This window comes from Triticum aestivum, chromosome 2D (assembly GCF_018294505.1).
Source record: "Triticum aestivum cultivar Chinese Spring chromosome 2D, IWGSC CS RefSeq v2.1, whole genome shotgun sequence".
Classification (NCBI taxonomy): domain Eukaryota; kingdom Viridiplantae; phylum Streptophyta; class Magnoliopsida; order Poales; family Poaceae; genus Triticum; species Triticum aestivum.
In genome coordinates, this window is record NC_057799.1 from 48,346,235 (window position 1) to 48,359,568 (window position 13,334).

The following is a 13,334-nucleotide window of genomic DNA, read 5'->3' on the forward strand; positions in this document are numbered from 1 at the left end:
CTCAAAAAAAAGCGAATTAGCTTAGCCAGCGTCGAGCGAGACGAGATGCATACATATAAAAGAACTTTTGCCCCAACTAGGGCTCATTTGGTAGTCAAGGGAGGATCACCCAGGGCACCAAATCCCCAAAGGGGATTTTTACCGGCACATGGGGATCCCCTTCTCTCCATGGGAGAGATTAGTCGTGATAGTTTGGCAGCAAGGGAAGTGGGAGGGGGAGAGCCAGGGATCGGGATCCGGCTTGCCTGCTCCCTCTCTATGCTCCCATCCGTGCTCCCACTTCATCCTACGGCTGTTCTTTTTTCTTTTTCTTTTCTAATCTAATCATCTCCCTCCCTGATTTTCAGGGGGTGGGGCCGGGCCTTATTTTCTTCCAATCAAATCAAGCCACATATGCGGGAGCACGGATGGGAGCATGGGAAGGGAGCAGGCAAGTCTCGTCCCAGGGATCAATAGGTGGGTGTGCTCCAGCAGAAGGTGGAGGTGGTCTCTCGGTAGGGAGGAAAAGCAGAGGCGGAGGCGGTCAATCGCGAGAGAGCCAGGCCAGGGATCTCCTTCCCGATGCGGCGATGCGTGGATTATCTTTCCGTGGAAGTGACGTGGATGAGGGCGGTTTACCCCGTTGGCAAGACGTCCAAATGCAAAGGCGGTTTTGCCCAGGCCTGAGTTGCCTCGTGGTTTCCATACCCTGGTTTTAGGCGGGGATTCCGAAGGGATCCTTTGCAACCAAATGAGCCCTTAAGGTATGGCAGTCGCCATACCTTGCCCACCGGAGGCCTCCTCCACTGCACACCGCCACCGGCACACCTTCTTTGTGGAGCTCTGCCCGGTGTGTTACGATGACCTCGTCTTCCTCCCGAGGGAGGCGTCGCATGCACTCGGCGGGCACCGCTCATGCTCTGCACCAGGGTTACTGACACGCTCGCCCTTCTCGACGCTTCTACCCATCATGTAGTCAACCTTAGGATCAAGGAGTACGACTGGCACCGGTTCGACCCCTCGCCCACCAGCTGCCAGATCGTGGAGTATGTCGTGCTGAACATCGAGCCAGCTACCAATCCCTCGCCGGCAAACAGGTTAGGGTACCGGACGTGCAGGTGGCCCGCGTGTCGCAGCACGACAGGAGTGATGCCATCATCACCATGAGGACGCATCTCAGGCACCTTTTTTTTGCGAACACGTAAAAGGCTTTCGCGTCAATCTATTAGAAGAGAGAGAGCAAACAATACAGAGTTCGTTACAGCTTTTTGCAGCACCACAAATAGCGCTGGTGGTAGCCTTACACCACAAATAGCGCTGGTGGTAGCCTTACGGGAGGGCCGCCGCGAAGGTACCACGAGGAAATAGCACCTCATGCACCTCATGGATGGATTGGCGACGGCACTTGTTTTAGATATGAGAAGTGAGAGCACTTCATATTCTTAAGTTTGTAAGTGTGAGTGATGGCTTCGGGTGACTTGATGTGTGTTCGTGTTAGACCTATGTTGAATAATAAATGATGACCGTATGCATCGATTGATGTAGAGGCCGAGGGTCTTAACCTTCTTTTCCAAAAAAAAGGGCACTTCGTCGCGCTCGGTTACGACCTCCGTGGCGTCAACGCCAACAACTTGGACGTGGATAGATACTTCTTGCCGAACGTGGTGCTCGTCAAGATCTACGAGAAGAGAAGCGGGCATAAGATGAAACAGGATGGCAGCAGGAGTGATGGGTTCACCATGGGGATCGAAGGCATTGATCTGGACCATACGACGAGGTGGAGCTTGATGAATTGCTCGAGGACCTTAGAATCTGAGAGTATGAGTTGTGATCTTGAATGATGATGACTTTGGTGATCTTTGAATTATATTCCGATGTTTGCAGAACAATATTTCTTTCTAACGGTACTATCTTGCTTTTGTTGTTACAGATTTCAAAGCGCGTGTTGTGTTGTTGGAGTATTATTTAGATTTCATAGCACTTGAACTTAAACTGAATTGCTAATATTCTGCCTAGCGTTTTTACTGTGATTATACTCCAAGAACAATCTACATCGACTCTTCTTCCGCTGCAACTCGGAGTTGGTAACGCCCGATTCAAATCTCATCTTCATAGTGTTCGTGGGTGATCGTAGGGCAATTTTTTTTCTACTATGTTTCCCAACATTGTCCTCGACGTACCCGACACCTTCCGGCTCTTGCGCGGCTGAAAACAACGTCTTCCTATTCGGTACTGTAGATTCGGCGGTTCCCTGGTCCAGGACAGTAGCGGCGTCCCTGAGCACTTTGTCCTCCTCGTTTGGTCGGACCGCCATGGTAGCTTGCAAGGAAAGAAAGGGAGAAAAAATGTAAGAGTTCAGGAAAGAAGGAAAGAAGCGGGTGAGATGGGGGAGCGAGACGACTTCTGAAGGGCAATGGGTGCTCCAGCAAGGTGCTGGCCGCCAGGGGCCTGAGCTTCTCAGCTGCTAAGTGGGGCACATGTTGTTGGGGACGGGCCGACAGCAGGACGTGGCAGAGTTCGGGCCATGCAGAGCGGAGCCATGTCGTTGTATGCCGCCATTTTTATCTCTTTGGCCATGCCTTCCACGCGGGGAAAGAGTTGGAGGCAGAGATGGGAGGGGAGGAAGGGCGTGCGTGGGTGCGATCCGGATTGGGAGATGGCTGGCCTAGCGTACCCCTACGAGAGGGGAGCTCCTATATCGCACGGTACGCGCTGAGTGCCGATGAAACGTACACCCCTTGCTCCTGCCTGTCGCGAACTTGGGCCAGCCTAGGTGCGAGGCAGGGCTCCCCTATTTTTTTTGTTCGTGAATTCGAGAATTGTTCACAAATTGCAAAAGTAGTTCACGAATTCAAAAATTGTTTAAGAAATCACCAAAATGATTGCTAGGCCGGGACCTCCTATATGGTCACTAGCGTCCGAAATCGGGGAAGCTCGGACCCCCTCCTCTCCCAGCGCGCCCTCACGGGCCAGCCCATGTGCAGGGCAGGAAGCCCCTTTCTTTTTTCTTTTTAAAAATAATTTGAGATTCCAGAAAAGTTGTGAATTGTGAAAAAAAATGTTCATGAATTAAAGAAAATGTTCATGATTTTATTTTTCTAGGAAATGATAAATGCTCACGGATTCAAAAAAAATCGTGATTTCAAAAAATGTTCGTGTACTCAAAAAATCTTCACAATTTTAAAAAATGTTCTTGAAATTCTAAAAAAATGTTCACGACTTTTTAGAACAATTTCAAAATTTTGAAAATATTTATGCAATTTCCAATTTTTTTGAGAAAATTAGAAAATGTTCATGAGTTCAAAACAATGTTCATGATTTCAAAAACTATTCACGAAGTTTAAAAATATTCATGATTTTTAAAAAATGTTCATGAATTCCAAAAAAATCATGATTTATAAAAAGGGAAACGGTTGAAATCCACCGGCCGATCCTTTCGTTTTTGTCAACCACTTTTTTTACGCGAGGCGTGTGCCAGCGGAGCCCACCCCCGCCGCTATTCTTATCCCAACTGAGTCATCTTCTTCTCTCATACTTCGGCTCCCCAATTCCCTTTGTCCTAAGTCAGCACCGCTAGGGGAGAGCTCGGCCACGCCATGTGTGCGCCTATGCTCGCCACCGGCCCGCGCCAGCAGCCGCCGTTCACCTGTAAGGCAGGCCTCCACCCTTTCCCTTCCTCTTTTTTCTTCTCCTCCCACGCCTCTCCTTCCTTCCCATCCCAGACCGAGCTCCTGCTTGAGGCCATGACCACCGGTGGCCCTTCTTTTCCACCGTCATGGTCGCTGCTTGTTGTCTGCTACGGAGAGTTTTGGCAACAAGGCCTTTGTTGAAAAAAAAAGACGCCGATAAGTGCCACACGTGTGAGTGTTAGGGGGTCTGCCTACACATTTTGTGTGGTGTATAAGAGGAACAGCCCACATACCTACGTGTGGGCAAAACAAGTAATGCCATACATCTTTCTTTTGCCTCCCGATCCCTCTCACACGCGTGCTTGAGGCCATGACCACCGGTGGCCCTTCTTTTCCACCGTCATGGTCGCTGCTTGTTGTCTGCTACGGAGAGTTTTGGCAACAAGGCCTTTGTTGGAAAAAAAAGATGCCGATAAGTGCCACACGTGTGGGTGTTAGGGGGTCTACCCACACATTTTGTGTGGTGTATAAGAGGAACAGCCCACATACCTACGTGTGGGCAAAAAAAGTAATGCCATACACCTTTCTTTTGCCTCCCGATCCCTCTCACACGCGTGCGTGTGGGCAAAATAGATAACGCCCACACGCCCCGTACGTCAGGCCTCGTATCTCGTGGTCCCACACGCCCCACGTGCCATCACCGCGCGTCCCGCAGTTGCCATGGTCCAGACCCTCGTCCATGTGTCGTTTAACTGCAGTTGCCATGTCGCTGAACTTCGGTTGCCATGTCGGACAACTACAGTTGCCATGGTTGCTTAACTGCAGTTGCCATGTATGGTCTGGTCTACTGCAGTTGTCATAATTTCAAAACTTTAGGAGTTGCCACCCACTAACACTAGGCAGTTGCCATGTAGCACTACAAAAAGGCATGGCAAAAAAACATGTTCGGGTAAAAGAGAGAGTTGCCATGTGCTCACAAGCACGCTAGGGCAGTTGCCATGTAAAAAAAGAGTTGACATCTGCTTACGTGCACACTAGGGCAGTTGCCATGTACCATGCAAAAAACACATGGCAACTCGGGTAAAAGAGAGTTGACATCTGCTTACAAGCAAAGTTAGGGCAGTTGCTATGTATCCTGCAGAAACACATGGCAACTGTCAGCTTTGGATGTGGGCGAGGAGACGGGCGTGTGAGCGAAGTGATAAACGCCCACACACCAGCCTCCTCTGCGTGCGTGAAAACTGGTGTGTGGGCGAATTGCTAAACACCCACACACCAGCTCCCGTGTGGTGAAAAAGGACGTGTGGGCGACCGGATGAATGCCCACACACCAGCTTAGTCCTACGTGACACACAAAAACTGCTAGAACGCGCCAAGATTCGTGCAAAATTGGTTGGACGAGGATCCATACGTGTGGGCGAGTTGCCAGACGCACACACGTGTGGGCGTTAGTGTTTCTGAAAAAAAATTGTAACAAAATCTCTATCAGAAGAAACAAAATTAAATTGCAACAAGGCCTCTTTTGAAAGAAAAAACAAAGTAACAAGACCTCTGTTGCAAAAAAATGTAACAAGACGTCTATTGCAAAAAAAACTACAACTTGACCTATGTTGCAAAAATTTCCGTAACATGACATATGTTGCAAAAACTTTCTGCAACACGACTTGTGTTGTAATTATAGAGGGTGACACTCGCTCACTCAATCTACCAGATCCCACGCTCGTAAGGCGGTGGATGTTTTGAAAAAGATCCGCCGGCCGACAGGTAGCGTGGCCCTTAGAAAAATGCTCATGAATTTGTTTAAAATGTTTGCAATTACAAAATTCAAAAAATGTTCTCCCTGATTGAAAAAATGTTAGAATTTCAAAACATGTTAACCGATTTGAAAAAAAATGTTCCCCGATTTTTTTTTAAAGGAAGGAGAGAAAGAGAAATCGCTGTGCAAAGGAATCGGTAGTCAATCCCGACACGGACTGTGATCTCATGCATCCATAAAACCAGATCAGATCGGATCGATGCAGACGCGCTGCTCAATAGAGATTGAAGAACCCTGCCCCATGGCCATGACGCCGCAGCCGCCGCCGCCGCCGCCGCCGCCGCCGCCATGGGTGATCCAGTTCAACCGCACGAGCAAACCCGTCCTCGTCGCGCCCTTCGACGGATGCGTCCGCTGGGACGAGACGCCGGACATGCCGGCGCTGCAAGGGAAACGATGCGTCGGCCGGGACGGAGACTGGTCGCTCATGCTCGACGAGGTCACCAACGGGTGCTCCCTCGTCAACTTCGCTAATACCTCGCCGTCGACCCCCACGGTAGTCGCTCTCCCGCCTCTGCCGGAGGACGCGCCCGATTTATTCTTATGGTTCGGCTGCGCTCTCTCCACGCAAACCCCGCCCGATTGCACCGTTTTTTTGGATTTCGTCAGGGACAAGTCCCTTCTCTACTGCCGCCCTGGTGATCCCGAGTGGTCCCGCCTCCCTGTGGAGCTCGCCGAGGTGAACGACAAGTTCGACGGCCCCATAACCGCCGGCTACCAGGGGAAGGTGTACGCGACAACCATGGCGTCCCTGGTGGCCATTGACGCATCCGCCCCAACACCATCAGTCATAAGGACGGACATGGGACCCCCGCCGCGGTGCCCCATGCACGCCGGGTACAAGTGCTACCCGGTGCCGTGTCCTGGCGGCGAGCTCTTTTTGGTGCGGTGCTGCATCTTTGGCGACCCGGACGTGGTGGATCTGAAGGTTTTCCTATGGAATCAGGAGGATAATGTGTGGGGAACTGTCGAAAGCATCGGGGATAGAACATTTTTTGTGGGCAGGTGTACTTTCGCCGTCGGGGCGGTTGAAGCAGGAACCCAACCCAACTGCATCCATGTGCTGCGTAAAGTTTGCGATGAATTTGTTATCTACACCGTGTCTCTGGATGATATGACCTTTGGGCTCCGTATAGTTGAGGGATGTGATGGTGATGAAGATGATGATGAGGACCAAGTATTCTGGACTCTTCCCACGAGGTAAGTTTAATTTCACCTCATTGATTTGAAAGTATTCATGTGCTTGTTCAATGTGATGATTTAGATATGTTTTAACGTTTCCATTTATGTATTTGCAGCTTCGGTTTGAAAGATGTACAAGCCATCGATACTATTCATGATGTCTCCGATAAGGTATCTATTTACATAATTATATATTATTGTTAACAAATTTGACTACCTTACTGCAAATTAACATTGTTAAAGAAAGAAGGGAAATTTATAGCAAATCAACACTGATGTAACCAGGTGATACAAAGAAGAATTGAACATTGTTTGGGAGAGCAAGAAAAGGAGGACATGATGATGCTTAACGCGGCCTCTCCAGAGGAGAGGCAGTGGTGTGACCTCCATACCGACTTGTCGCGGCTACTAGTATCCAAGATTTCATTCATCGATTTCCTACATCTGAAAGCTGTCTGCAAGCGGTGGAACTCCATTGAAAGCCCGATACAACATGCAAAAGGGTTGCCATTGCTCATGACACCCCGCGTAGCAGGAAGGACAAAAGATGATCTTCTCGAGGTCTTTGATCCGATGAGCGAGAAGAAGTACAACATCAGGGTAAACATCCCTACTTCATGTCTCCAATCACAGGGTTCGCAGTTACTGCATTTCACAAAGAATGGTTGGGTCATCGTGTCAAGAGGCGGTGACCAAATGTACTTCCTAGTGAATCCGTTCAAGAATTACCCGGATGGCAGCCATGTGATTGCTCTTCCACTACTAGATATCCTTGGCCTCAAAGGATTATCGTTCTCTTCCATGCCGGGTTCTCCGGACTTTGTGGTCCTCGCCGTGGGAGCCACGCCAGACAACGAAGTTGTCTTTATTCAAACATGGCGAATAGGAGACAAAGAGTGGAAGGAAGAAATCTTACGAAATGTTGATGTGCCGTTCTTCATGGCAACTCATAGCCCCGTCTTCCTTGACGACATCGTTTATTTCCTAGACATGAATGGCAGGCTCGGAGTCGTGGACTTGAACGTGGAAAAGGTGGAGTGGAAGGTCCTTGACAAGCCAGATCAACCGATACGTGGAAGTGACTATGTGTATACAATTCGGAAGTTGAACTATAGCTATCTAGCGGAGTGGAAAGGCGACCTAGTCGCCATTATCCGAGAAAACGGGAATTTTGGGTTCATCAGAATACTTAAGCTTGATCGGTCTAGGATGGTTTGGACGGATTTGGAAGAGATGGAGGATGCTGCCGTGTTTTGGGACAGAAGCAATGCTCTAATTGCGAGGCCAGCTTGCGGAAGGGATTTATGCAACAAGGTGTACTTTCCAAGCTGTACTAAGACTGACGATGGTGGGCAGGCCTACTACTGCTTAAAAGAGCAAGAATACTACCCTTTCTTTTGTGACAAGGAGCCAATGAATGCCATATGGTTCCAGCCAAACTTTTAGGATTTGCTTTGGTGACCAGCCTAACAAGGAGTACTTTGAAATTCCTTTGCAACCTAAATAGCTGAGGAAGGAGCAGAATAGATGACCTTATTCAAAATGTTTACCTTATTTCCACATGCAGGCTAATCAAGCTCGTTATATATAGTTTGTCTTCCCTTGTCTCAGCGAGTGTCTCAAGCTCGTTAGTAACTACTACATCGTCCTGTCTTGCTTTGATTTGCCCTGTGATTTACTCCATGGTGCAAATACGTACATTTGGGTGTCAACAAGTACAAGCTCATACTGTCAACTGCTAGGTTACCAAACGATCGGGGTGCAGGTTTTTTTTCTTTTTTGTGGTGCCAAAATCATTCAGGGACCAACAACAGAACAACTGATAGGGAACAATTAAAACCATTCAGCTGTGCATCAAGCGCGAGCGCTCGCGATGTCCACGTCGGACTAACTGGAAGACAAAAAGAGCAAGAGGGAGGAAGTTGCCTCGAGCCCCACCCCTTCCTTATCCTTTCCTCCAAAATTTCACATCGCACGCAACCTTCTCTCGTGCCGCCGCCGCCGCCGCCGCCGCCTCTTCTCTCCCCCGATTCTCCTCGCGACTGCTCCGAGCCCCTCCTCTTCCCTGTGTCGGCTGCTCGACGCGCCACCGCTGCGGGAGAAGGTGAACACGAGGAGATGCAGGGTGGGTGGCCTCGCCGGAAGAGGGTGACGCCGGGAACCACCGGCTGGCCAAGGACCGTGTGGGCTGGCACTTCCCCGCGGCGCCCTCCTTCCCCGACTTCGCCGTCGCCACTGCCCCCTCCCCTCCTGTCAAGGCTGAGCGTGCACAGAGTGGACGAGTCGATCGCGGCGGAACCAGAGTCACTCGAGGCCGGGGTGCGAGATGATGTCCAGCAGGCGGAGGGGTGGCCATGGGAGGAGTAGCCCACAATGAAATCCATTTTCTCTTTGTGTGTGTGTGTGTGTGTTGGATTTGGATCGAGGAAGGGGATGGCGTGGGGATGAGGCGGTGGACAGAGGAAGAGGGCGATGCTGGCTGGCTGAGCGGGCGGATCTGGTCTCGTTTGTTCTGTTAGTTAACATGATCTTATCTCCTCTATCTCCCCTCTCTTCTCTCACTGACCCATCTGGTCTCGTTTCTGCAGGTAGAGCGGCCAGAGGAGCAGGCCAACATAACACCAACGTGGTGAGCTTCCCCTCTCCACCATCTACCCCCAGATCTGAACATCAACTACAATTTGTACGTTTTGGTTATACTCTATTTCAGTTTATACAAATCTCGTTTTGGTTAAACTTCTGTCTTCGATGCCATGGCTGAAACTAGAGCAAACACATAAAACCTACAGAGAAAGGATTACACACTTTTATCAGGTGTTAAGTTCAGCTGCCTTGACCATGGCAGTGCTAAGTAAATTTATAATTGGATTCTGCTGATCTGTGGATAGGTAGCCTAACCGGTGATGGGTAGCCTCACCCTGTTAAATCTGATCGGGTAATGTGAGAACCAAAATGAATTTATTTTGCTCCGTTTCTTACAAGCACTTGTCTTAAGTAGATGCCACAAGCTCATCTTCAATGATGGATTTTATTATGTCGTGCCTATTAAGCAGCCAAAGATCAGATATTTGACCCCATCACTAATAGTAAGATGCACACAAAGAATATCTGCACCCAGTCATTCTCATTCACTGAAGCTTGGTTCTTTGTTATATGAATCAGTTAGATTTCTACAAAAGCGATTCTTGTTGCTAGGTGCATCATCGTCAAGGATGTGTTTTCCCCACTTGGGAGCAACATCTAGAATATATTTTCCTATGAACGCGCGAGATTGCCTATGTGCTGTTAGATTTGATCTTCAGAATATTTGCAAGTGATGTCTTTCTGCACTGTATTCCGTTCAATAGAATAGCACTGCACCCCTAATTCAAGAATGCAATTTTAGAGTTATACTAAGGACAGTACTTGTGCAAGGCGAATTGAAATCGAAATTTCGCATGTACACCTGCAAAAAGGAGATGACCTGCATGAGTGCAAAGGCTAAGGCGAGGTATGTGCAATCTTGATGTACCACCATGTAAAAAAACTGGAGTATGTGCATAATTTTTCCTATGGAACTATTATGGAAACCAGATGCTTATTCTTGAAATGGTTGCTCATATCAAAGAAGAGGTCTCCTTTGGCGCCATTTTGGAGTTCTTATCCAAGTTCTGTTCTAATTATTACTAGATGATGTTGTGTTGATGCTGTTCTTCACAGTTGATGGCAATATGACGTTGACAAGTGTAGTGGTTCGGTTTGGAGAAAGAGAGAATAAAGTATCCCTATACATCAGTACATTTGGCTACTAATGTAAGAATACAAAAAGTCGTTTCAGTAGCTTTCACAGGTTCATCAAGGAGTTGGCTGTTCAAGCTGAATCCCTCCACACCCAAATGATAAAAGCTTGTTTTTTTAATGAACAAGCTAATTTAGGAAACGTTGCTAATCCAGGCTAAGAAATGAGTTCTCAGATGAGGTGTCATGTGCCAGCAGTAATTTTTTTATGAGTCTACCCAAGTGTCAGAGTAACTATCTTGCTTTTAGTTGTGATTCTGATTATTTACATTTAAGAGCTCATTTCTTATGACTTCTTGTGTGTATCATGATAGATTGTATACAACTGATCGTAGCTCATTTTATTATTCGGAGACTTTCAACTAATTACCATATGCTAATAATTCTCTTTTCTTTTTTCTTTCCTTTCCATTTGCCAATTACATAGGTTCATTAGAAATCCAACTGTCAATGAGAACGCCATGAACCTCATTTTTGGTTCAATAAATCGTTCAATTTCTTTTATTTAATTTGCATGTGGAAACAACATATGCTAATTTTCCATTTATGTTTCAACATACACATGCGCACACATTTGTACTGATTAATTGTTCGCGAAACGATCTGCCGACATACTCACATGATACTTTTAGTGCTGTTGTCTTATTATTTCCCTTTTACTCCGCTCTCTGTTTTTCCATCTTGCTTCACTTTCGATCAATCGTCACAGCAATTGCTTCTTACCAATTATTATAATTTTTTTTCTCAAATGCACAGCGCAAGGAAGATGAGCTTCCTTGTATTTCTCGCTTGCATGGATTCTATTTATTGGAATTATTTGCCGTAAAAAATGCCTTGGTCATACATCTAAGTACGACTATGCTTTTATGTACTCCCTCCGTTCCAAAATAGATGACCCAATTTTATACTAACTTTGTACTAAAGTTAGTACAAAGTTGGGTCAGCTATTTCGGAACGGAGGGAGTAGTTGTGTGAGTGTGTGACAACATCTCAATATCAAAGTTTTAGTATCAAGGATAAAAAACTTTGTGGATGTACTATTAGGAAGAGCAGTGATTACAGCCAGTATAGTTTGGATAAATGTAGGCAGTAAAACTGGAAATTGGGCCTGCAAAAACTAAACATAGGCATTTTTTCAACCACTTTTTAAGTGGGCACGATGATCTTTGCCAAGTATGATAGCCAAACAAGTTGCTAATTGCCAAGTGCTAACCAATTTATCTACCACCATTGTTACCTGACGCGTTATGCAAGGGTGGTTAGCTTGTACCTGTCAGCTTCTGCTCCCTAACATGGATTCTAGTTAATGGATCACTATGCTTTTGAAGTGCTTATGCACCACATCTCAATATCTAAGCTTTAGCAATAAAACCAAATAACTACAGAAACAATAAAATTCTAACAGGGAATATAGATGAGTGCTGCAATGTCAAGTGTAGAACAACAGATTCACAAGCATGGTGCTTACCACGCTTGCACTGGTGCTTGACCATGGTGACGGCGCCGCTATGCCTCCAGTCCAGCGCGTCGGGCACGGCGTCGGGACAGGAATGTGCCTTGCTTCACTTTCCGTGAAGTCACTCCTTTGTACTTGTATTGTTTCGTTTTACTCAAGTGCCTTGATACAAGATACTTAAAGTATTTCTCGATTTTACCTCATTCCTTATTACTAACCCACAACCGTACTTCCGGTTAATGTGGTCTGGACTGTCATTCAGGTGCCATGGAAGGACTAAACAAGATCGCGACGGGCTCTCTTCTCAGCCTTCCTGAGTAGAAACTAATCGGTTGTGACAGATCCCACAATGCTGGTTGTGGCGGGTAGGCTCATGAACTATGCTTATAAGTTTGTGATTAATAATGGTGGGAGTGACAGGAAGGATGACTACCCGTTTGGTGAATCAGATGAAGCATGCAACAAAAACAAAGTAAGATGGAGGTGTAGTTGTGTAGAACAAAAATAAAAACTACCTTGAGCATGTTTTAGGCACATGATCTATCATATTCATGCAATTTGTCTCCTTGTTTCGCAGCTGAAAAAGCATGTGATAACAATTGATGGCTACTGAAGCGACGTCCTGCTGGTGTACATCAGGGACGCCTGCACCAACGATGACGCCTTCAAGGTGCCGTGGAAGTGAAGTCAGGGCATGGGGATCCGGGCAAGTGCGCCAAGGAGACCGACGCGTCTTACCCGCTCATGACCCAAGCAGTGATTTTCCATTGCCTCATGTATCATCGACCGTCGCCAGCCTCTGGTTTTAGATGTGAACGTGCATGTACCAGTACTTCATATTGCTATATTTTGATTCTGACGAAATAACATCACGTGGTACAATCAAGAAAGTGGAAGGGGCGCATCCTATCTAGCACCGCCCTAGCTTCCTCTCAGGCGGCGCACCTGGGTGCGCCCCAACCACTAGTTTGGGAAAAAACCTACTTGCTCTGTTCCATTATGTAAGACATTTTTTTGGCACTGTAGATGGGTATCCTCCAAGACTCCCTCACCGATGATTGATGTGAAAAGCGAGAACGCACAATGGAAAGTTAGTTTATTTGAAAAAAAATCAGATTGTTTTGACCTTTTATTTAAGGAACTCGATATTTGGCAACAGTGTGTCCGATAGGAAATTTACCTTACCATACCATACCATACCTGTCGATCACCCGCTAGCTAACCAGGCCAATCACCCCGCCAGCTAACCAGGACGATCACCCCGCCAGCTAACCAGGCCGATTGCTGTACAAGGCTCAACAGAAATTGCCATCCCCCCCACGACGAACTTTCCAGATCGCAACTTTCCCCCACCACCCTTACCTCCCACGCAAGTATACCCTATCTCACCCTCCCCACCACCCATACGCCCCTCCCCACCACCCACACGCCCCTCCCCCCTATACAGCTGCTCAAAATCAACACCAAAGACCTACCCCTCCTCCAGATCTGGATC

General features: G+C 47.4%; 1 protein-coding gene across 15 annotated transcripts; it reads left to right on the top strand.

Moving 5' to 3' along the window:
* Positions 1-6,115: 6,115 nt before the first annotated feature.
* On the top strand, positions 6,116-12,880 carry LOC123051466 (F-box/kelch-repeat protein At1g57790). Of its 15 annotated transcripts, none has more exons than XM_044474340.1 (7): positions 6,116-6,624; positions 6,723-6,777; positions 6,892-9,120; positions 9,195-9,289; positions 9,992-10,096; positions 12,102-12,311; positions 12,417-12,880. In XM_044474340.1, the coding sequence occupies exons 1-3, from the start codon at positions 6,167-6,169 to the stop codon at positions 8,050-8,052; spliced, it is 1,674 nt and encodes a 557-aa protein (XP_044330275.1). In that variant the 5' UTR covers positions 6,116-6,166; the 3' UTR covers positions 8,053-9,120; positions 9,195-9,289; positions 9,992-10,096; positions 12,102-12,311; positions 12,417-12,880. The 15 variants fall into 15 exon arrangements, with proteins under 15 accessions (XP_044330275.1, XP_044330273.1, XP_044330279.1 ...); XM_044474338.1 differs by having other exon boundaries at positions 9,195-9,235; XM_044474344.1 differs by having other exon boundaries at positions 6,892-9,106.
* The last annotated feature ends 454 nt before the right edge of the window (positions 12,881-13,334 follow it).